This window comes from Sciurus carolinensis, chromosome 14, assembly GCF_902686445.1.
Source record: "Sciurus carolinensis chromosome 14, mSciCar1.2, whole genome shotgun sequence".
Taxonomy (NCBI): Eukaryota; Metazoa; Chordata; class Mammalia; order Rodentia; family Sciuridae; genus Sciurus; species Sciurus carolinensis.
Window position 1 is genome coordinate 38,878,903 of NC_062226.1, and position 25,220 is coordinate 38,904,122.

The 25,220-nt window shown below is 40.5% G+C and overlaps 2 protein-coding genes across 2 annotated transcripts; one reads left to right on the forward strand and one right to left on the reverse strand.

Moving 5' to 3' along the window:
- On the reverse strand, positions 1–13,546 carry Chmp5 (charged multivesicular body protein 5). Its single transcript, XM_047525821.1, has 8 exons — positions 13,395–13,546; positions 12,457–12,561; positions 10,665–10,711; positions 8,309–8,402; positions 8,078–8,149; positions 4,757–4,865; positions 2,757–2,869; positions 1–75 (listed from the first exon to the last, which is right to left on the reverse strand). Exons 1-8 carry the CDS (start codon positions 13,461–13,463, stop codon positions 25–27), a joined length of 660 nt encoding a protein of 219 aa, XP_047381777.1. The 5' UTR covers positions 13,464–13,546; the 3' UTR covers positions 1–24.
- A 3-nt stretch (positions 13,547–13,549) lies between these two features.
- On the forward strand, positions 13,550–23,902 carry Bag1 (BAG cochaperone 1). Its single transcript, XM_047524004.1, has 8 exons — positions 13,550–13,672; positions 13,834–14,275; positions 16,144–16,272; positions 18,111–18,193; positions 19,810–19,923; positions 22,132–22,239; positions 23,057–23,119; positions 23,655–23,902. Exons 1-8 carry the CDS (start codon positions 13,550–13,552, stop codon positions 23,742–23,744), a joined length of 1,152 nt encoding a protein of 383 aa, XP_047379960.1. The 3' UTR covers positions 23,745–23,902.
- The last annotated feature ends 1,318 nt before the right edge of the window (positions 23,903–25,220 follow it).

Below are 25,220 nucleotides of genomic sequence, written 5' to 3' on the forward strand. Positions count from 1 at the left end.
CATGTGTACTTGAATGATGCAAGTCTATGAAGCAGGTATCTGTGGCAATCCAAATTCATCCACCAGGACTCCATCCTGTGAAAAGGAATCAAGGTTTAGTGCTACTATTTTTCATTTGATAAAAAATGGTTGTACACACACTTAGTAGCCAAAACGCATTTCTAAGTGTTTAATCAATCAAAACCCAAATCCCACTCAGATGCTAATAATGGAGGGTTGGGATTGTGGCTCAGTGGTAGAGTGCTTGCTTAGCACGTTTGAGGCTCTGGGTTAGAGCCTCAGCACCACATAAAAATAAATAAAGTAAAAGTATTGTGTTCATCTATAACTGGAAAAAAAATGGAGCTTTTTAAGAGGGTATGTGTATGATGAACTAGGCAAAATTTCTGTTTTTGTTTTTTGGAACTGGGGATTGAACCCAGTGGCGCTTAACCACTGAACCATATCCTCAATCCTTTTTTATATTTTATTGAAAGACAGGATCTCACTGAGTTGCTTAGTGTCTCACTAAGTTGCTGAGACTGGCTTTGAACTCACGATCCTCCCCTCAGCCTCCGAAGCTGATGGGATTGCGCCTGGTTCCAGACAAAGAATTAGAAAGCATTAAAAGGGATGATCCTATACAGGGTAAAGTAAGCATGAATGAGAAAAAAGAGAAATACAAGAATAAATCTAAAAACGGAAACAGGTTAGGTCCAGTGGTGTGCACCTGTAGTCCCAGCTACTCTAAAGGTTGAGGCAGGAGGATCACTTGAGCCCACTTGAGTTCTAGACTAGCTTGGGCAACAAAGCAAGACCCCACACCATCTCAAAAAACAAAACAAAAAACATCAAAATAGGAGAAAGGGGGGTTGGAAGTGTCAAGGAGGAAAGGCTAAGGAGGTAGACCTTGCCTCTAGATTTGAATTTTCACTCTGATCTCCACAGTGGACCAAACCTTTTTTAGCCTCTTATATTCTTGAATTGGCAGTGCCCTCACACAGACAAGCAGTTATTTCCAATACCATACTTTACTACAAAATCACAGCAGAGGTATCATTTAAGAAACCCTATCCCCACAGCACATTTTACTTGGGAATCTGACCTTCTAAAAGTAGAAATAATATAGATGCTTTGGGGACTCATTATGAGGGAATTAAAAAGGTGAGCTATGGTAGTATTCATAAAGATTATTTCAGGCAGGGGATATAGTTCAGTGGTAAAAGTGCTTGCCTAGCATGTGTGAAAGTGTGAGGTCCTGGGTTTGATCCCTAACACTACAAACAAAACAAAAAACAAAAACTATTCCAGGAGTGCTGAGAAAAAGCAACCTATGCATCTGGAACCATGGAGTGGCCAGAGAGGTGAGGGTGGGGGTAGGTCAAATGGGGTTGGCAGTACAGATAGGTAAAATTCCCTCAGGCTCAAGGGAGAAAGGAGTATAACAGGGGAAGATGCACAGTCACAGAAATCAGCTATAAGGGACCTGAAAAATTCCTTGCTCCCCTCCCTTTGCTCCTCACATTTCACAGGTGGGAAAACACAATGAGGTTCCTGAGAAGATATGAATTTTTAATTTGCTTAAAATCACATAGTGAATAAAGGCAGAGCTAGGACTGGCTCCTATTAAAATATTCTATCAATTACCTGTGTATACTTAGTGTATATACTGGGGGGTCAGACAACACCAGGGCTATAAATGTCCAGTGGCAACAGAAACTATAATACATTACTTTAGAAACTAAAATGGAGTAAATAAGATTTCTATAAGCAATAAAATAATCTATCTACAATAATGCCAACCATGTAGATATAGACAGGGCTTTAAATTTGTAAAATCCTTTACATACAATATTTAAATTGTTCTGCACAATAATTATGTGAAATATTTGCAATTATCTGCATCTTGCATGTGCAAGGAACAGGAAAGCTCAAGATAGCTAAAAGATCTGCCATACTGCCAGATAGCCTGATTTTTTTTTTTTTTTACCTTGTTGAATTAGAATCTTTCTGCATTATTCTTTTGAGACAGGGTCTTGCTATGCTGCTCAGGTTGGCCCTCGAACTCGCGATCCTGCTTCAGCCTCCTAAGTAGCTAGGTTACAGATATGCACCACCACACCCAGCTTACACTAAGTTTTATACTTAAATTATTAATCTCTTGTTTAAAAATTCCACTCAATAATTGACTAGTTTGTCTGGAGAGAGGGACTTTCTTTTACACCGTTGCCTAGCAAGGCTCACGCAAGTGCTGCTGATGAGTTACCAGGAAATGTTTACAATCTGGGTTGGAGGTGGGAGTGTACCTCAGTGACAGGGCACTTGCTTAGTTAGCATCAGCAAGTCCCTGGGTTTGATCTCCAGAGCCACAAAACAAAAACATAAAAAACAAAAAAAGCCCTGAACTGGGAATGTAGCTCAGTAGTACAGTACTTGCCTCGCATGTACAAGGCTCTGGGTTCAGTCCCCAGCACCACACACAAACAAAAAAGTCTAAAACCTATAAACGGTGTCCAGTGCTAGCTCACAAAAAGAGTGATTATGTGCATTATAGAAATTGTCTTGGTATAGAGACAGTCCTGGCCTCAGGGGCACTATTTATGCAGCCTATACATTCACTGTCTGAAGTAGGAAAACTGGACTTTCAAGGGTTCCCAAAATAATGACCAGGATTGTGTTTTCTTGTTCTAATTTAAGACTATCTTTCATATTCCCAGACTGTTGGGCATAAAACCTTTTCTATGTTGTAGAGAAATATCAGCAGAAAAGGATTTCACCTTGTTTTTTGTGTCAGTGGGAACACCCTCTGGAATTGCAGGTGCAGATGCTGCTTCATCCAAATAAGAACTATCCTCGTCAGCCAGAAGCTCATCACCCAGTGCATCCAACTCTGAAATTAAAATAGTTAACATTTCAAAAAAACATATAAGCAAGAAAATTGGCAGCTGTTAAAAAAATTTAGTGAAGTGATTTGCAATAATATGAAAATTTAAGTACAAAGGGAAAAGTATTACCAAAAAATTCTAAAATTCAAGAAAACAAAAGATGAAGATTACAAGAAACTTTCCAGGAAACTTATATAGAAAAATCTATGAAAAGCAAAAAGGAAAAAAACCAACAGCCATTTCACAGGCTTATGGAACCCCTCGCTCTTTTTTTGGGGAGGGTGTACTGGAGATTGAACCCAGGCTCACTTTACCATTGAGCTATATCCCCAGTTCTTTTTTGTATTTTATTTAGAGATAGGGTCTCACTGAGTTGCTTAGGGTCTTGGTAAGTTGCTGAGTCTGGCTTTGAACTTGCAATCCTCCTGCCTCAGCCTCCTGAGCTGCTGGGATTACAGGCGTGCACCATCACACCTGGCCCCCAGCCTTTTATTTTTCTCTCATTGATGGACTTGAAAGTAGTGAAAGGAGGCATGAGATTGTTGTATATTGGGTGAGCATTGTAAGAAATCAGGCTCTAGAAATGTCTACAGTGAAATGAATTGGAAATAGCCGGGAGGTTTTTTTTTTTGGGGGGGCGGGTATTGGGCCTGAACCCAGGGATGCTTAACTACTGAGACACATCCCCAGACCTTTATATTTTTTTAAATTTGAGACAGGATCTCACTAAGTTGCTTAGACCTTGCCAAGCTGCTTAGAATGGCCTTGAACTTGAGATCCTTGTGAGTTGCTGGGATTACAGGTATGCACCACCATGCCTAGCTAACCAGGAAGAACGACAATAGTAGGTAGAGATTGATCAGGGGAAAATCAAGAGAGGAAATGAAAAAAAAAAAAGAAAGAAAGAAAGAAATGAATGGAAAAAAAGAAAAAGAATCAAGGCAAAAATAGAACATGGAGAGAGAGAGAGCAAAAAGCAGCAGTAACATGACAGGGAAATCATGCCACAGAAATCTAGTGTACAGTGGTTCTTTTATCTACTCAGTTTCATCTTTAGCATGAGTACAACAATAGCTTTTAGACTCCTCTCCCTGAAGCCACTCAACAATTCTTCCCATTTATTTTGTGCTAACCTCTTCTCATCCTTTTTTTTTTTTTAAAGTACTTTTTAGATGTTGATAGACCTTTATTTTATTCATTTATTTATATGCGGTGCTGAGAACCCAGGGCCTCACGCATGCTAGGCAAGCGCTCCACCACAGAGCCACAACCCCAGCCCTCTTCTCATCCTTTAAGACTCAGGCCTGTCCCTCACTAGTAACTAGGTTAGATTCCACTGCTATAGGATCCCACAATATCTCCTTCTTCCCAATAATATGTGCTCTTATAACTAATTGATTACTTGAAGCAGGCAGTTTGTATTTTGCCCTCTGCTAGTGGAGAAGCTTCACAAATACAGAGATCATATTTGTTTTCTTCAATACTGAATCCCTAGCACCTAGCATAGTGCCTGGGATGGGACAGATGCGCACTAAGTATTTGCCAAGTATTATTTCTTAACTTACTTTGCTTTTTTTAGGGAGTTGATTCCAAATAGGAAAATAGGGAGAACAAAATTAAAAGGAAAATAGGAAGGAAAGGTCAAGTCGAGGACACAGATAGTTGTACCATGTCAGCTTTTGCTGGACCTTCCTTCAGAGTTTCACCAGCGTTGCTCATGGAGCATGCAAGTCTGATGCAGGTGCCTCATAAGCTCTTTTCCCAGAGACTACCACAAACTAACTCTTAGGGAATTCTGATAGAAATTTTCACTGGTATTTGGGGAGAGGTCCCAGGAAGTTGCTCCTTTCCGATTCCAAAGCTATATATACATTGCTTGTCTTATAACTTACCTGCTTCTAGGTCATCTTCATCTAATTCTGGGGTGCCATAGCTGCGACTTAGTGCTTCTTGAATTTCATTTGCATCTTCCATCATATCCTCTAGCTGGTCTTGTAAATCCTACAGAAATTTATATGATGTGGTTTATTTTCCTCTAAGTACTCTCTTTCCTTGCATTCTTCTTCGAATCTTAGAAGTAATTTTTGAAAAGACAATGTATATAAAATGCCAAGTATATAAATAGTTCCTTTTTTTCTTTTTCTTTTTTTTTTTTCATAAATAGTTCTTAATAATTGTTAGTTCACCTCCCTAGACCCACCCTTGACTAGCAACTGCTTTTAGACAATAACTGAGTAGACACTCTAAAGGATGGGTATGGTTAATTTCTGAATGCCTCCTCCTCCTTTTTTTTTTTTAGTTTTTAGTTTTAGGGCCCTGTACATACTAAACACACCCTCTACCACAGAGCTACACCCCAGTGCCCTGAATGTCCTTTCTAATTAAAAGTATGAGAAAGAACATGTAAAAAATTACTTAAAATCAGAAGCCCAAAGATTTCCCCTAATAATAACTGTGAACATCACTAACCCTTATAATCCCCTTTCTATTTTGGTGGTAAAATATGATCTTAGTAATAAAGAATCAAATCTGTGATTTTGCATTAGCTTTTAAAGGTGGTTCACAGAATTCAAGTCCTGTTTTGAAAACATGCTCATCATCTCCCTTCTATTATAGAAAGTTTTACATGAAACATTAAATCAAGAAACATCTAAACTATCAACACTTTTTAAGTTAATGAGAAAAGGAGGTAATTTTTTCCCCTCTTGGGCAGTGGGCATTGAACACAGGGCCTCATGCATGCTAGGCAAACACCATACCACTGAGCCACATCCCCAGTCCCAAAGGAGGCAACTGATTCAAACAAATTACTCTTTGAGTCAGCCAAAAACAGACTATACTGTGTAGGGAAAGGAGGCAACAGCAAAAACAAATGGATGGTACAAAAAGTTGTACTAGGCCACCTTAGATAGGGAAACACAGATAGAATCAGGATAGGCTTGATATCTGAGACCAGGCTGGTGAAAAAAAATTGACTGAGGATATAAACCATCTGTGAATGATCGACCTGTACTTAAATAAAACTAGGAGACTACTATAAAGCCAGAAATAGTGTGAAATCAATCCTGAGAAGTAGCAGGGCATATGAAGGGCAGTTTAGATAAAATGGTTCGAAGCATAGACCCTGGAGTCAGAAATACCCAAATTCAAATTTTATATTACTTAATGAGAAGCAATATCTCTAAGATTTTATTTCCTCATTCATTAAATGAGATTATTAAGAGTCCTATCACATAGGGCTACTGTAGGGATTCATTGCAATAATATAACAGAAAATATGTATTTTCTGTTGTGTCAGGATGTGCAGAATGACAATACGCATTCCACAGAGATGGGACACACTAGTGTTAACAGGTCAAAGGTCCAAATCAGCACCATTTATCATTCACAGTTTCTAGAGCAATGTAACACACTTGAAAATTCCTTCCTGACTTCCTGGTTTGTTTTTCCATATAAAAGTGAAAGTAAAATGGAGGGAAATTTTTGTTTTAAAGTAAAAGCTTTGCTTTTCTCCATTTCCAAGCAACAAATACCACACTGTGCTATACTAAGTAGAGTAAAACATTCTACACAGAGAAGCACTGGCTGAAATAAAAATTAAAAGGAAGTGAAGCCAGGTGTGATAGTGCATGCCTTACCCTCTGAGTTGCTGGAATTATAGGCATACAAGGAGCACTTGCTGGGTGCGGTGGTACACTCCTATATCCTAGCAGCTAGGGGAGGCCGAGGCAGGAGGATTGTGAGTTCAAAGCTAGCCTCAGCCAAAAAGCGAGGTGCTAAGCAACTCAGTGAGAACCTGTCTTTAAATAAAATATAAAATAGGGCTGGGGATGTGGCTCAGTGGCCAAGTTCCCCTGAATCCAATCATTGGTATGGTGCCTGCCCCCAGCCCCCCAAAAAAACCAAACCAAACAAAACTAACAACAACAAAAAAAGGAGCCCTAAAAGTAGAAAATATTATTTTATATTGTTACCAAATGGTATTATACAAGTAAGACAAGAATATACAGAACATTGTTCTCAGTGAATTTCCTGAGAAATTCATGAAGCTGAACTCCATATAAGCAGAAACTTGTGGACAGTTGGAAATGGTTAAGGGCAGTCTAAGGGGTGCTGGAAAGAAGTAAGACAGAGGAGGAATGCTTTCACTCTCAAAGACTGGCACTGCCGGAGAATACCTCATGGAGATAGTAAAATGCCTAGAATATAGTAACTGCTTATTCAAACACTGTCTGAATGGGGCCACACTGCTTTTTCTCCTTTAACAGACTCCTACTCATCCACTCATCTACCATAAAATACTTTCTGGACTCCAACTATGGCTAAACATTGTTCTAGACACTGGGGATACAACACTGAACAAAATCAAGTCCCTGCCATCAAGGGAAGAAACATTCTCGGCAGAAGACAAGAGATAAAGAACACTACTATAAACTCAGCAAAGAAACCTCTTTCTTCCCTTAGGGTCACCACTTCCTCCCTCTGCTATCCCTCTTTTTTTTTTTTTGCGGTGCTGGGGGTTGAACCCAGGGCCTTGTGCTTGCAAATAAGCACTCTACCAACTGAGCTATATCCCTACCCCCTCTGCTATCCCTCTTGCCATCTGGGCTGTTACACCTGACAGTTGAGTGCAGCCAGGCTGGAGGGCACAAAATCTAATCCCAAAAAGAAATGTTAACTTTAAGGAACTAATGACTTCTTATTAAAATGTGAAAAGAATTACTACAAAGGAAACCAAATCTATTCCAGAAATTGTGTTCAGCACTTTATATATATATATTCATTTGACAATTATGACAATATTGGCACATAGGCAGTAACATGGCTACTTCATTATTGAAGAAACAAAGTAAAACTCTTTGAGTTACAAGTAACTACTGGGTGCTTATTATGTACCAAGCATTGTGTGTGTAGATACACTTACTCATTTATTTCCTCTGTGTAGTAACTATATGTAGTATTAGAATCTTTGTATCAACAATGTGGAAACTGAAAACATGGTATCTATTCCTGATTTTTTTCTTTTTCAGGGTCGAGGACTGACCTCAGGGCCTTGCAATGTACTAGGCAAGCGCTCTGCCACTGAGCTAAATCCCCAACCCCTTGTTTCCTGATTTCAATCCCTCTTCTGTACTCTTCCCATTATGCAAACATTCATTTGGATCCTTTCAAAAACTAGTGTGCATTCTTGTAGAAACTAGTAAACATCTCACCTCAATCTGGTCAATTTTCACTTGCTTGTATGCCTTCTTCATTTCCTTTACTCCCAGTTTCATAGCATCAACCTAAAAAAGTAGAAGAAAACCCAGTATCTTTAAGAAGTCATGTTGATCAAACTGTCTTTTAAAAAACTATGGGAAACAAAACAAAAACAGGGAAAAGAGCTCACAAGTGAAACAATAAAATAACATTAAAATAATGAAAAAGAGGTGATCTGGGATTACCGTGGTTTTGGTGTCCTTCAGTGACTGGATGGTGTAATTGGCTTGTTCCATGTTAAAGGACTGTTGGGCGAGGTTGTCCCGCTGCTGCTCATACCTTTTTAGAGTAAATTGAGAATGATAAAATTGAGAATGATAAAAGTGGAACTGAAGTCAGATAGAAATTCTCAGGAAGGAAGTATTCCTAACACTAAATAAGATCTTAAAAGAAAAAAAGGTGGTGGTAGGGGGTCAAAATGCTTAAAAATTGATGTCTAAGACAGACCCTTTCTTTTGCAGGCATTTTAGTTATAACATTATTTTCTACTTAACAGTATAGCATTTGCTTTATCCAGGTTTGCTACATATCTTAAAATATGTGTTTATAATTATTTCCTAGAGCTGGGCATGGTGGTGCAAACTGTGAACATCCATGACTTGGAAGGCTGAGGCAGGAATATCACAAGTTCAAAGCCAGCTTCAGCAACTTAGTGAGGCCCTAAGAAACTGAGCAAGACCTTATCTTAAAATAAAAAATAAAAAGAACTGGGGATGTGACTCAGTGGTTTAGCACCCCTGGGTTCAATCTGAGGCACCAAAAAAAAAAAAAAAAAAAAAAAAATCCACAAAAGTGGATCTCTTGGAGTAAAGGGTAAGACTATTTTTAAGGCTCTTCATACTTACAGCCAAATGTTTTTCCAATAGACTGAACTTCTTGAGGATATTTTACTAATCCTGTAGCCATAATTAGGTCATCCAACTGACTTAATATAATATCTGATGCTTAAGATATGTTCATTAAAATAAAGTTTTATATCAGATTATGATACTACCTCAAAAACTTATGGTCCTTATACAGTATTTGGAACTATCCAATCAGAAGGAAAATTGTTAATTCATGGGGTAGGCAAAAGGAAGAAGAGTATGATTCCATTATGATTAAGTTTCACTCTCCAGGTATGGTAGGGCACATCTATAATCCAAGCAACTCAGGAGCTAAAGTAGGAGGATTTCAAGTTTGAGGTCGGCCTCAGCAACTTAGTGAGACCCTGTCTCAAAATTTAAAAAAAGGATGAGGGATGTAGTTCAGTGGTCAAAGTGCCCCTGAATTCAATCTCCTGTACAAAATAAATATGTGTGTGTGTGTGTATAAAGTTTACACAGAATATTTAAAAGGATAGGGAAATGCTTGTGATATAACATTAAGTAGAAAAGAATGACATATAATCCCACAATAATTCCAGTTTTCCTCTAAAAAATTATATGCACACATATCATGTATACACAAAGAGAGACTAGAAGAAATCAGCATTCTAATGGTAGTTATTTCCACTAATAGAAATCTAAGTAAATATTCTTTCTTCTGCTCATGTTTATGTATTTTCCAAGCTTCTAAATGAACACATATTCCTTTTATAACAAAAAAAAATTTGCATTATAATTTCTCTTTCAAATGTGATCTAATTTAAAAGGAAGAAGATGGCATCTAATGTGTAATAAGTCATTGTAAAATTGGAATAGACTCCAGGCATGGTAGTTCATGCCTAGAATTCCAGTGATTTGGGAGGGTGAAGCAGGAGGATCCTAAATTGGAGGCCAGCCTCAGCAATTCATTGACACACCCAGCAATTTAGTGAGACCCTCTCTCAAGATAGAAAAGGACTAGCCCAGTGCTAAAGTATCCCTGAATTCTAGTCCCAGTAACAAATTAAAAAATGGAATAAAAGATATCAGCAATTTTTCTGGTTCCCTGTTAGCTGATTATGCCTGGCATCTACAACTCCTCAAAGAATTTCATCAGCTGAACAGTCCACAGTTAAAAAAAAAAAAAAAAAGATACTACTTGGTTTCTGCTCAAATTCTGGGACACAGTCACCTAAAACAAAAAAAAAATAAAGACTTTTAAATCTATTCTGGTAAGAGGGAATATTCAGCATTCATATCTTTATAAATAAAAACAAAAAAGGCATACTAGCTAAATAATGTTAGAACCAGAAACTACATATCTGGTCAAGTCCAAATTAATAGTTATTAGCCACCTATGGCTACTTAAATTATTAAAATTAAATAAAATTAAAGCTTCTGTTCCTTAGTCATAATAGTCTAGTCATATTTCAAGTGCACAATTGCCACATGTGGCTAATAACTACTGTACTGGACACACAGATATGGAACTTATCTAGTCAAAAGTTTTATTTAGACTACATTACAACAGATGTTGCTGAATAAGGGGAAAGTCTAGCTAACTATATTTAATTATATGTCAATAAAAACTTGTAATTAAATAAAGAATGCCTTGAAAATGGTATAAAACCTGAAGGATCAGAAGACCATTTTGATTAAATCTGCTAAAAGGAAGGAGATTATGTATATAACTTACATCCGCTTTTGCTTTAAAACCCGTAAGGCTTTCTGCTTGACCATATTCTAAGAAGAAAAACAGATTTTAATAAAAAGAAAGCAGAAAACATACATACGGTAAAAACAAATCTCCAAGAGTTGGAAGTGTAAATTGGTGTAGGACAGCCTGCCTAGCTTGCTTGAGGCCCTGGGTTGATCTCCAGCACCAAAACATATTGGCTCCCAAATTTTTTCTTCTCCCAAGCACTGATATTGTTTAGTCTTCAAGTCTTCGCTCCTGTCTTTTCATCCCAGATCTCAGTATCCTGAACTACTTTCCTTTTCCCTAATGTATATTATCTCAACCTCCAACTCCAACAGTGTCCCTTTTTTTTTTTTTGGCAGTATTAGGGATTGAACCCAGGGCCTGGTGCATGGTAGGCAAGTGTTCTACAAGTGAGGCAAGTGAGCTACATTCCCAATGCCATTTTATATATCCAGTGCCTTAGGGAGATTTCCCCCTTGAACATCCTGCTCAAATGAAATGGAACATGCCCAAATTCCTCACTCTTATCTCAAATTGGAAATAAATAACAGTAGGATCACTAGCCAGGTACAGTGGTACACCTCTGTGATCCCAGCACCTCGGCAGGCTAAGAGACAGAAGGATGGCAAATTTGACGCTGGACTCAGCAGGTCAGCAAGGCCATAAGCAACTCTGCCAGACCCTATCTCAGAATAAAAAATAATAAGTGCTGAGGATACACCTCAGTAATAAAACCCCTGAGTTCAGTCTCTAGTATCAAAAAACAAAAACAAAACAAAATGAAACAAAACCAAAAAACATAGAACCACCAACCTCTCTTTTCTTAAGATTAAGAACATTTACATCTTATCTTTCCTTTCTCTGTTATCTCCTCAGGCAGTCATCAGTGTTATTAATTTTTCGACTCACTCTCAAACTGACTCATTTTATATTATTCTTCTGACTACCTACCCGGTTTGGGCTTTCATCTCAAGTGTAGATGAGCTTTCCTGCTTCTATTCTTCACTCCACACCATCTTCTAAGGCTGGAAAAAGTCTTTCCTTTCTACACTGTTCCATGTTATCATTTTATTTGTCTCCTCCAGTGTGGAAGGAAAAACAGATATTACCTCATGGAAGATAATAACTAATATTTATTAAGTGCTACTAAGTTCTGATAGAGTGCCGTGCAGGTCATATGAATTATCCCATTTAATTCTCACACAATAAAGTATTAGTATTCCCATTTTACAGATGGCACAACTCAGGTTCAGTGATGCCCTGGTTCACCTAGTTACAAGTTGTTTAGGTAGAACAACCAAGACAGTTCTATATCCATAGTGTATTCTCTTAAACATAATACCCTATGTTCCTAGTAACAGAAGAAAATGAGTGGATTTATCAAGGTCATGGTAGGTAGTAGTAGTCATAGTATTAGAATAGAACACTGGTCCAACATGCTGAGATCTGTCCTCTTTTTCCCAGCATGCCACTCCTTAACCAGATTATTATTCCTACTTGCCCTGACCAGCCTGGCAACTCACTGATCCTCGCATAGATCAGTGAAATACATGAATTCCTATTTACATGCTTCTTCACATAATTGACATCTCTCCTCTAGATCAAATGCCTCTCATATCTAGCCACAAAAATCTCCCTGAAGAATATACTTTCACATGTGTTTTCTCTTTACTAGACTATGAGTATCTCTTCTGTATCCTTCACCCAGACTCTACCACCAGGTGCTATTTCTACAGGTGCTCAAATTAGTCATAGTACCTTCTGTGGCAGTTGCCAATTACCGTACCTTTGCAGGACCCTCTCTCATCTTTTTAATTTGATCCTTATACTTCACTAGCTCAGCATCCAATCGGGAAATCTTCTTGTCAATGGATTCTGCCCTGCTGTCCACCTTGAAGGAATATATAAAATGAAGTAGTAGTTATTGCAATGTACTTACACAGGAAGGGGCAGGAGAAACAGGAAAATGGAGAAAGAAAAACAAAGGGAAGCATATAGTGAGGGGTGGAAAATTGTAGTTCACTCATCAGGGTATGATTCCCAGTAGGAAAGACTGGGGGGCTTTTATAATCTACAACGATCCCCTCCATTCTGATACACCAAATCCTCCTTAAGTGTGTTGGGATAGAAAAACAACTTGAGAATTACTGGGCTGAATTGAGACTTCCCTGGATATATACTAGTCAGGCTGAGGGCTCAACAAGGAGATGCATGAAATGAACCAGTGCCCATTGGACACCAGCTAAGGCTAGGTCTAATGCCACTCCCTAGGACAGAGGTGATGGCCTAATCTGAGGAGTCGGGACTCTGAATTTTGTGTTACTGAGGTCCAGATGTATTAATTTATCAACAGAGAAAAGAACCCTGTCATGGGGAGGGATGGAAAAGGGGTAAAAGATCTGGCTGGATGAGGTGAAAAGGGTGTACGGGCCTAGGGTAGGTTGGGGTGAAGGAACCAAGGCAAGAGCTAGTGGACAGGGCAATGGCATTAGGATGGGTTGAGAGCAGGTAGAGCAAGGCAGTGATGGGATTACAGAGTCCCTGGTTTGTGGCGTGAGGAATGACTTGGGAAAAAGGGATGAAAGGACGTTGTAGGTATGGAGAAGGCCGAGGTGTAATGGGCCCGGCTTCCGTAATGGGGTGGAGTAGGAGCTGGGAGCGGGGATAGGAGGGGTCGAGAATGTGAAAGGTCCTAAGACTACTTATGCATGATCAAGTGCCCACCGTGCCAATGCAGTCGGTCAGGCTTGGCGGCGGAGCCTTGGGTTTCGCTTTCCCGAAGAATCGGTTCATCTTGGGCGACGGCGAAGAAACCCAAACACTGGAGGAAAACCAAAAACGGAAGCGGAGTCACTCCCGCTTCGACTTCCGGCTTCCCCATGCGCAAGCGCAGTGATCCGGGCCTTTTTTTCAAGTTTTCAGCCCCGCCTTCCCGGGGAGGAGCTCAGAGCATTGGGAGGGACCGGGAGAAACCTGCAGGAGAAGGGGCCTCAGCGGAGGAAGTGGGCGGGACTTAAGATGACTGAAGCGGGACCCTGGCTTAGTGGGTGGGGCTAGAGGAAGCTTTAATAGATAGGGCGGGGCAAGAGCGGGACCGGTTCCGAGGGCGTGGCCAGCAGGCCGGGGCGGGGCCAGGAAGTAACGGGTGGGGTTGCAAGACTAGCGCCGCTCAGCTCCCACCGCTGGGCGGTCAACAAGCGCGGGCCTGGCGGAGCGGGGCGGCGCGCGGAGATCGCGAGGCGACCGGGAGCGGCTGGGCCCCCGGCGGCGCGCCCCTCGGCCGGGCGGGGAGCCGCGCCAGTCGGAGTCCCAGGCCGAGCGCGGCCTGCCTCGCTCACAGCGTCCATCTGTCCGGAGTGCAACCAGCGGGCATGACCGATCCACCAGGGGCGCCGCCACCGCCGGCGCTCGCAGGCCGCGGGTGAAGAAGGTCCGTCCCCGCTCAACCCGGAGCGAGAAAGTGACCCAGGTCGAGGAGGTGCCCCGGGGCGAGGAGGTGCCCCGGGGCAAGGAGGAGACCCGGGCGGAGGAGGCGGTCCTGACAGAAGAGGTGACCCAAACCCAGGAAATGGCGGCAGCCGAGCTCTGCGTGACCATCACCCACAGTGAGTGACGGTGTCTGACTCCGAAGGCCTCACGGGGTCTGTGGGTTTGACCATGTGCCTCCGGAAGTGTATGTGCTTGTGTTTGTCCTGCGTCCGGAAGTGTGGATTCTTGACTGAGTCCGTGGGCCAGCTTTGTCTGGGTCTTGTGTCAGCACACCCTTCTGTGTGGCCAGTGTATTTTGTCTCTAACGATTTGTTGAATCGTGGATGTTGGAGCGTGTTCGCACATCTTGGGCTTAGTTGTGTTTGTGTGCCTGCACAGTTATTGTGTGTGGCTCGTTGTGCCAGACTTGTGTTGGGCCACGTTATGTCAGATTGTCGTGCGTTGGACACCTGTGTGTGTGATGAGTCTAAACTTTGTGCGTGGTGGACTATTCATTGTTTATTGAGTGCTTTCTCTGTGTTGGATGCTGCGTGCCCACTGTTTGAGTGGGTCCAAGCATTAACTCTGGGCATCTCTTGAAGTTAACTAAACAATGTTTGTACACTGGAGAACTGAGTAGATGAGTTTTTTTCCAGAACCAGCTAGGGGAGATCCGATTGCCTCAAACCTAGAAATCAGGATTCTAGATCCCACAGTTTTGAGTGACATTGAAATAAATGTCACCTTTATAGGCATCTGATTTCTTCTCTGTGAAAACCCCTGTCCCCTGCCCAGCCCAATCCCATCAAGGAGCTGTTGGGAGAGCTCAAGACTTGGCATAATGCACTGGACACAGGCTACCTGCTGACTTTTTTTTACCTGCTTGAGAATTGGCATCTGCGTTTTGTTTTGTTTTAATCTCTTCTGTTTGACTATATTCATTCATTCCTCTTTACTGAACACAAACTGTGGTGTACCTAGGTGTGCTCATTGGGAGAAACTTAGAGGAAAACATTCCCTTGCCCATTACAGCAAGAGAGACAAAAACAGAAAAATACAGAGTTTAGGGCAGTCAGACCATGGGAGGCAGATAGCTTATGATGAAAAGTGTGGACTTTGGAATCAGATGGATCTAAGGCCAAATTCTGACACCCCCTCCCCTGTTTACTCTCCATAGGAAAGTTGTTTCTGGTGTGTGTGTGTCTATGTCTGTGTGTTTGGGGCTATTGATTGAACCCAGGACCCTGCATATGCTAGACAAGTGCTCTCCCCACTGAGCTAAATTCCTAGCTCTTCATAAAGAAATCTTTTTTTTTTTCGTACTGGTGATTGAATTGAGGATTAAGCTTTACTGCTTAATGACATCCCCAGACCCTTTTAATTTTTTTATTTTGAGACAGTCTCACTAAGTTGCTTAGGGTTTCACTGAATTTCTGAGGCTGGCCTTGCATTTATGATCCTCCTGCCTCAGTCTCCCAAACTTTCTAGGATTATAGGCACGTGCCACCATGCCAACTCATAGGATTCTTAATTGGGCTGAACTAAGTTTGCTTATCTGTGAAATAGGGAATGATAGGTAGTACCTACTCATGGGACTGCTCTGAGGATTAAATAAGATACTGAATAAAATGAGTCTAGTACAGCTTCTACCCTTAAGTGCTTAACATGTTAGCTCTCATTACAATTATTCGCTCTTACAGTGGAGGAAACAAAAATCCCTGAGCAGCTCACTAGAGGAAAACTGGGCAGATATCAGTAGGCACTTTGGAGTAGCTAGCATTTGAGCTGGCCCTTGAATCCTGGGTAAAATAAATGTAATAAAGTCTCAGCTTTTATTGTTTTCTGTGAAAGAGTTATCTTCATCAAATGCTTTTTTTTTTTTTTTTTTTTCCTCTTTTTGGCAGTACTGGGGATTGAACCCAGGGCCTCATGCTTGCAAGGTAAGCATTCTACCAACTGAGCTATCTCCCCAACCCCTAAATGCTTTTTTAAATTTTCTTTCTAGACAATGAGAAGTACGACCTTCATGTTACCCCACAGCAAGGCAGCAGTGAACCAGTTGTCCAAGACCTGGCCCAGGTTGTTGAAGAGGCCATAGGGGTTCCGCTGGCTTTTCAGAAACTCATATTTAAAGGTAGGCCTTTTTCTTCTTATTTTGAACCTTAATGGCTAAGGGACAGTTTTAAAACAGCTTAACCTTACCTAATAGTAATTCTTTCAGCTTTCAAACTGGGGCAATTTTTATTTTTGTTTACTCATTCCTTTAAAAATGTTATTGAGGACCTGCTATATATTGGACTTTTCAAAGATCTGAATAGGTATTAGGTTTGAAGTAACATTATAGAAATCTTTTTTTTTTTTTTTGGTATGAGATTGAACCCAAGGGTGCTTAACCACTGAGCCACATCCCCAACCCCTTTTATATTTTATTTAGAGACAGGGTCTCACTGAGTTGCTTAGGTCCTTACTAAGTTGCCAAGGCTGGTTTGAACTCACAATCCTTATGCCTCAGCCTTTGGAGCTGCTGGGATTACAGGAGTGCACCATCATGCCTGGCAAAATCTCATCATTTTTGATAAAACATATGAGCAGTCTTCTCTGGATAGGTTAGATCTTTTCTCTGTTGTGTTCACTTGGTATCCCCTACCACTTCTGCACAATTTGTTTTGAAGTTACTATTAAATGACTTTTTAATTGTTCAACAACTGATTTCTCTTGTTAGTATTACAAACTCCAAGAGGTCAGAGATACTGCTACATTTCAGTGCTTGATATTGTTTAGACTCAGAAGTTTTGAACTTGGATGTGGCAGGTCATTGGATGGTGCTGATTTCCACTAGTGCTCACCCAGTCCCCACTCCTGTCCTCTGCCTTCCTGTTCCCATAGGAGCCCTTTATTCTGATATTTGATAGGGACAGATAGATCTCTTTGGGTGTCCATCATTATAAAGAATTTAGTAATACGAAGTATATTTATTTATTTGCTTATTTGTTTTGCAGTACTGGGGATTTAATGTAGGAGTATTCTACCACTTTGCCACATACCCAGACCTTTTTATTTTATATTTTTTAATTTTGAGACAGGGTCTAAGTTGTCCAGACTGGCCCCAAACTTTCAATCCTGCCTTAGCCTCCCACATAACTGGGATTACAGGCATGGACCACCAATATCCAACTTTTATGTATGTTTCATAGTGCAACTCCTTGTCTGTTCTTTTTTAAAACATTTTATCTCTGAATTACAAAGTCAACAGAAATTTGAGTTTTAAAACAAAAGAAAGCACAAAGAAGAAAATGTTCCCCTGGACAAAAGCTTGTTTTTTCTTTCTCTATGCTCAGGATCAAACTCAGTCATCTACCACTGATTTACATCCCTAGCCCCTCCATTTTATAACTTTTCTTTCTTACAATGTTAGGTCATCAACATTCATTTGGCATTAATTACCCTGAAATATGGACTTTAATAATTACTAGTCTTCCCTCCCTCCCTTCCTTCCTTCCTTTCTTTTTTGATGGTGGTACTGAGAATTGAATCCAGCCAGGGGCACTGAGCTACATCCCCAGTTGTTTTTATTTTATTTTGTTATAGAGCCTTGCTGAGTTGCTGAAGCTGGCCTCACACTTGGCGATCCTCCTGCCTCAGCCTCCAGAGTTGCTAGGATTACAGGCATGCACACAGCTCAAAGTCTTGTATTGTACAGATGTATCATTCCCCTATTCCTGAATATTTGGCTCTTTGTAGTTTCTCACTATTAGAAGGTTGTAGTGAATATAATTGCGTAAGTTATTGTGTGGTGTGTATGTTCAGTTATATCTAGAAGTGAAATTACTGGGTTGACACTTTCAAAAAAGGTTATACCAATTTATCTCTTCTCATTAGTGAACACACTTACATATTTTCTGTACCTTTGCTGAAATCTATTTCAGTGTTATACATTTGTTACAACCTGGCATACCTTTCTTCTCTTTTCAGGAAAATCTTTGAAGGAAATGGAGACACCATTGTCAGCACTTGGAATACAAAATGGTTGCCGGGTCATGTTAATTGGAGAAAAGGTAAATTGCTTTTCCACCAGAATTCCTCAGCATCAAATGACTAAAAGTCTTTTGTACATGTCTGTTTAGAAGGCCAAGTTGGGGATCCAGACTCTGCATTGGTGAAACGCTTCTTTAAACAAAATCTGTGTTTGATGGAATTACCAGTTTTGTTCTGTTGTTTGTACCTTCCTTCTTGTGTTGAGGAGGATTTTTGCTCCAGGAATTAGGAACTGTTGTGTTGCCTCAAATAACATGGATTTTGTTTTGTTGATGAAATCTCGGTTTGATTAAAATGGTGCCTGGACAGGCCTTATTCGAATTGGAATTTGCAAGAGAACTTTATGTTGAACCTGCAGATATTAAAGTACTTAAAGTACCACATACCAGTTTCAAGAGCCTGTTTCCTTTTAACCATTCATTTTACTAAAAAGTCTCCCAGAAGGGGAAAACCCTCTTTGACAAAAAGAAAGTTTCAGACTAAAGAACCAAGGGGGAAGAAAGAGTCACTTGGTGACAGGTGAGGGCAGTGGTGCTTGAGGTGATGAGAGAACGCTGTGGCCATCCCTGCATTGTGACACAGTGGAATTGTTAGGCATATGAAGTTTCCTTACTATGAGTGAGGTGGCTAAGTGGGGGTGGGAGGCAGATATTAACAAAGTGGACACAAAATCTAATCCAGACAGAACCGCCAATAGACACAGACTCAGGATTTGGCCACAAAGAGAAATGGACAATTGAAGATAGTATAGCAAAACAGGAACCAGTTGTTTAGGTGAAAGAGGGAAAGTAGTCTAAATTTCTTGCTGAAGGCTCCAGGAGAATGGCGATGAGCATCAGACAGAATCCATGGGTTGATTTTGAAGAAGTGATAGGACCTCCAGTTGGTACTGTCACAGAGTGTGTAAAGCCAAATCTGAATTCCATACTGCTCCATCTTATCTGGGCTCTGTGACCTTAAGTTATTTTACTACATTAAGCCTCAATTTCATTATCTATAAAGCAGTACCTCCCTTCTAAGGTTGTGGTAAAACAATACAAGTAACATGCTTACAATAGTGCCTACTATGTGGGTAGTGTTCAATGAAAGTACTCAGCATTGGCATCCTTATATTGAATAGGAAAACTCAACTGGAAGGTGACATTTAGGATTCCATTTAAAAGGAATAGTCAGATTCCATCCGTTTTGCCATTTTTACTCCTTTGAGGTATTCACAGTAATTTGTTTGCCCTCCAGTCTCTCTGTTGATCAGCCCAAGGCTGAGGCTGAATCTGGCACTTGGATTGGCTTCATTCTCTTAGCTCTAGGTGCCAGGATGTTCACTAGAATGTTGACTTAACATCATCCTTCTCTTTGAACTGGAGTCTTTGTAGATAGAAAACCTTGACATATAACCCTTTTACATGCTTTTGAAGGAGGAGCAGAGTTAAGACCTTTCTTTCAAGGTGAGCAGTTTTTCTTATGATAGAGGCTACTAGTCTTGATGACTATTGCTGTTTTTGTTTTGTTTTTGTATTTTTCAGTGCCAGGGATCAAACCCAGTGTCTTGCCCATGCTATGCAAGTGCTCTACCATTGAGCTATACCCCTAGCCCTGATCTTGGTGATTAGTGACTTCATTTTATTCATCATTTTAGAACAGTCCAGAGGAAGAGGCTGAACTGAAGAAGCTAAAAGATTTGGAGAAGTCAGTGGAGAAGATAGCTGACCACCTGGAAGATCTGAATAAAGAACTCTCTGGAATCCAGCAGGTAACTTCCCTCATAAACTTTTGACTTCTCTAAGAACTTTGTGGATATAATGTGTGATTACAAGGGCAGGCTCTGCATTCAGACACCTTGGAATCAGATCCTTGCCCCTCCCCTCCCCTCCCCTCCCCTCCCCTCCCCTCCCCTCCCCTCCCCTCCCCTCTCCTCCCTCCTCTCTCTTCTTCCCTCTGTCCAACAAGCAGTTTACTGCACTACATCCCTAGTCCTGTACCTTTTCTCTTACTTTGGACAAATTTTTCTCAAGTTCCTCATCTCTAAAAAGGAATAATAGTGGTATTTCCCTCTTAGGGTTGTTGTAAGAATTAAATACTATAGGCTGAGACTGACACATACTAAATGCTTTCTAAGTATCATTTTCATTGTTATGTCAAACCCCAGCTAACATCCATTTGTGCTTATAAGAGAGCACATGTGTGCCTACAGTCCCAGTGACTTGGGAGGCTGAGGCAGGAGGATTGCACATTTGAGACCAACCTCAGCAACTTAGCTTGACCTTTAGCAAAAAAAAAAAAAAAATTCCTTAAAAGGGACTGGTGGGGCTGGGGATATAGCTCAGTTGGTAGAGTGCTTGCCTTGCAAGCAAAAGACCCTGGGTTCAATCCCCAGCACCGCAAAAAAAAAGGACTGGTGATGTAGTTCAGTGGTAAAGTACCCATGGGTTCAATCCCAAGTAACAAAAACAAAAACAAACAAACAAACAAAAAAACAGAGAGCGGAGAGTGAGAGCATTTCCCACATTATTGTCTGAAATTTTTCCTCACTGTTGCAATGTATTTAGCAGGGCAAGAAATATTTGGTTGAGTCATAGAAGCTCCAAATTGAACTTGATCTTAGAGGGGTAGGGATGGGGATCATCCTATTCAAAACCTCATTTAGAAATGTAGTACTGAAACCCAGTAAAGATTAGGAGTAACCCAAGGCCACCTACTTCTTTTTCCCCTCATTTTATAATAGTAGGTGTGTATTTGTGTATTAATTATATAAGTGATATTATAGTTGTATTCAAGTTGTAAACACATAATCCCTACACACATATGTAGTAATATGGAAATTAAAAATTAGCTGTAAGGCACAAGCCAGTAAGTGGCAGTCAGAATTTGAGCCCAGGCCTGTCAGACCCTAAAGCGTGTGCTTTTAATATCTGCCTTTTGTGTGTAAGTCTGTACCTGTGATTCAGAGATAACCATTACTAAAACCTGAAATGTGTTTTCTTTAAAATTTTGATATAATGTTATATATGCTTTGTAAAATATTCTTTTATTAGATTTTTTAAAAACTGAACATTTTCTTACACCATTAAAAATGGTCATACTGGGGCTGGGGGTTTGGTTCAGTGACAAAGCACTTGTCTAGCATGTGTGAGAACCTGGATTTGGTCCCTAGCAGTAGGGGAAAAAATGTCTAAAAATAGTCATATTTTTTTCAAAAATTGTATATCTCATCATGTTTGAATGTATCATGGTTTACCTAACCTAGTCTCTTTGTTTAACCCCTAACATTATTTTTTATCATTATATATAATGCTTCTCGAATGTCCTTGAACATTAATCTTCTTTGGTTATTTCCAAGTTTTGTTTGTAGAACACATTATTTGAGTTGGAATTGCTGGATATTATTTGAAGTTTTTGCTCATGTTGTCAAATAGGCATCTAGTTCATGGCTTTGGCATCCTCAGAGATTTCTGCTTTCTACCTCTTATGACCAACTAACTGGTCAAGAGGCCAGGCAGTAGGAATAAACAGCAAGAAATCTAATGAAAATAATTGCTACTACCATTTGTTAGCATATGTCTTTGCCATGAGTTATAGTAAGCAACTGTATATATTCCGCCTTTTCTTCACAGTAACCCTCTGGGATATGGGTACCTTAATCTGTTTTTAAAATGAGGTCACTAAGGCATGGGTAGTTGAGTAACTTGCTCAAGATCACAAGAATCCTGGGCAGTCAGAATTTGAGCCCAGGTCTGTCAGACCTTAAAACTGGTTCATTCTTTCATTTTCTCTCTGTTTGCTGGGAATTGAACCCAGGACCTCATATTTGCTAAGCAAGCTCTCTACCACTGAATACATCCTATCACCCAAACACGTGCCCTTAAAGTCTGCCTCTTTATGGTGGTGAACACAGTGTGTGGTCACTTAATTGGTATTGTGGCATAAGGAACCCTTGCAATAATACATTATTCCTCCACAGGGTTTTCTGGCCAAGGATTTGCAAACTGAAGCTCTCTGCAAACTTGATAGAAGAGTAAAAGCCACAATTGAACAGTTTATGAAGATCTTAGAGGAGATTGACACAATGGTAAGTAAATATAAAGTTCAGAATAACTAGTTTTCTTTGACAATATATCAGTTAATTTCACTTTTTCAGTAATCTACTCCTAATGTCTAAGCAAACTCATCACTTGAGGATATTGAGCATCTGCTACTATGTGCCAGACTCCACGTTAGGTCCTGGGTGAATACATAGACCCACATAACAGTTGCTGGTTTCTAAATACTCAGCTTGCCAACACAGGGCTTTTGTCATATACATATATATAAATAGAACTAGCATCTGCAATCATGAAGCTAAGACCCAAGTAGTACATGATCTCATGGTCAAAGAATCAGGGCTTTGTTTTCCTTGTTACACAGGTGACTTGTGATTACACTGAGCTCGTTTACTATTCTAAATTCATCTGTATCTGGATTTCATGAGACCTGAATCACTAACCTCAGGTTCTTTTTTACACAAGGCAGTAACTAACTTGAAGGTGAACTTCTTTGGGCTTGGGACTCTTATGTAGTAAGAAAAATATATATATCAGAAGGTACTTTTCCTGGCACACTGAGCTCATGGTCTGACAAGGGCATAGTATCTATATATAGAAAACTATGAAAGAACAGAGCCTGTGTTACAGATAAGTTTTTATGGCCCAGACATTGAGGCCAAAGGTGCTTTTAGGACTGAGAGCCATAGGAAGGGCCCTACAAAGTACAGACCTGGAGAAATGATCCCTTAAAATTCACATGTCATTTGCATTAGTGACCTGTGATCTGTTTGGCTTATTGTTTTCTTTTTTACATATCTCACATCATTGTCACTAAAGGTTACATGTCAACTTTTTCTTCCATAGATCCTACCAGAAAATTTCAAAGACAGTAGGCTAAAAAGGAAGGGTTTGGTGCAAAAAGTTCAGGTGAGTTGTATGATAGTACCTGACAAACTGTTATGTATTGGGGTTTATGTCTATCTGTTCAAAATAGGAAGTGTAGAAATGTGGTGTTTGGCATGAGTTTTGTTGTTGCTGTTTTTCAGCATGAACCCAGAGCATCAGAGAAGACCCCTTTGTATCTCTTTAGTTATATTTGAATTTAAACTATTCACTGAAGAGCGGATAGGCTGATACCTTACACAATTCTAGGAGGCACCATTTGTGTGTACAAGTATCCTTTAGTTGTATTATTGCAATGTCAGTGGCCCTGAGGAAAGACTCTGTCCATACTTCCTTTGGGGGAGTTGTCAGCTTAGAGCATGGTCAAAAACCCTGGCCCTACATTTTCCTCTCCCTCCTGCCTTTACCTTGGAACCCAGGATGGGTACCCATCTCCATCCTTGCAGAGCCTATTTAGTCTCATTCATGAGTTTCCCAGAGTGACTGAGTAATGAACTTTGTGTGAGCAATGATTGGCTAGCCCTGGAAGGGCCCTCACTGCCATGTGTCTATCTTTTAGGCATTCCTAGCTGAGTGTGACACAGTGGAGCAGAACATCTGCCAGGAGACGGAGCGACTGCATTCTACAAACTTGGCCCTTGTTGAGTGAGGTGCAGTGGAGACAGGTGCTGACTGAAGAACAGCTCTGTCCTCTCTGGAACAGAAGTTGCCTGTTTCTCCAGGGCTGTTAAAGGCAACTGGCCAATTATCAATTTTCCTACTCCCACACCACTTCTCAATGAAAAAGTACTATCTTTGCAACCTTAAGTAGAGCTCCTGTTTTCTTATTCTGTTTCTGTGTGGCTATACAATCCAGCAGGTGCTCTTTTGACCTTCAGGTGCTTTCTTTAGGCTGGTAAGATCTCTTGGGTGTACTGAGCAGGTCCCAGGTTTATAGGGCACCCTGGTCTTCAGACATTTAAGTACTTTCTTGACCTTGTAATTCCAGAGTCCCATAGATGTAAAACCAAAATTATTAGTAAGGAATGTTGAGAATGTTTTGGAACAGGTGTTTTACACACAGGTAATCCAGTATCCTTTGTGACTTAATTCCAGAACATCCGACTGGATTGTTGGTTTAAAGACCCTGTCCTCACTTCCCTGTGACCCTGCCCAGCCTCAGGTCTTGAGATACTGGATGGGTGGGTTGGTACATGGACTTCCTTGCCCGTAAGCAAATCCTCAGTGTGTTTAAGTGTTGACTTGAGTATTTGTTTGAAACTAGGCTAGAGCCATGGCTCAGGAAGGACAAGGAGGGGGAGCCAGAATAAATAAAGTAGGAAGGGTAGAAAAGCTGGAAGCTTCTCAGAGTGTCATGTGCTTCCTTCAGGGATGTTTCCATTAACTATAACCTTCTCAGATCTTTTAGGCTGTTCTCTTCATCATTTAATGAATTTCCTCCTACTATCATTGCTATTAAAACCAATATAACTGTCCACAAGCAGAAGAATATTTTGGTTTTGTTTGGTTTTGTTTGATGAGCTAGGAGAAGGTAAAGCCTTTTGATAGCTATAGTCAGAATTTATTTTTAAAAAGTTGAGATTGGGAGCTGGGGAGATAGCTCAGTTGGTAGAGTGCTTGCCTTGCAAGCATGAGGCCTTGAGTTCGATCCCCAGCACCGCAAAAAAAAAAAAAAAAAAAAAAGGTAAGAAGGTAAGATTGGCTCTGCTTGCAGACCCCTTTTAAAACTGGTCAACTGCCAGACTTAGTGGTGCATGCCTATAATCCCAGTGGCTCAGGATGCTGAAGCAGGAGGATCATGAGTTCAAAACCAGCCTTAGCAATTTAGTGAGACCATAAGCAACTTGGTGAGATCCTGTCTCAAAACAAAATATAAAAAGGGCTGAGACTGTGGCTCATGGTTAAGTGCCCCTGGGTTCAATCCCCTATGCCGAAAGGGAAAAACAAAAACATTGTCAGCTACTATCATCTCATTCATTATCATAGTGCTCAGGAGATAAACTTTCTTTCTTTTGTTTTTTTTTTTTGTGGTGCTGGGGATTGAACCCAAGGAGGAGATAAGCTTTCTATAGGCTGCCTGAGGCCTGCCTCATTTAACAGAGAGGGATTCATTGAAGTCCCACGA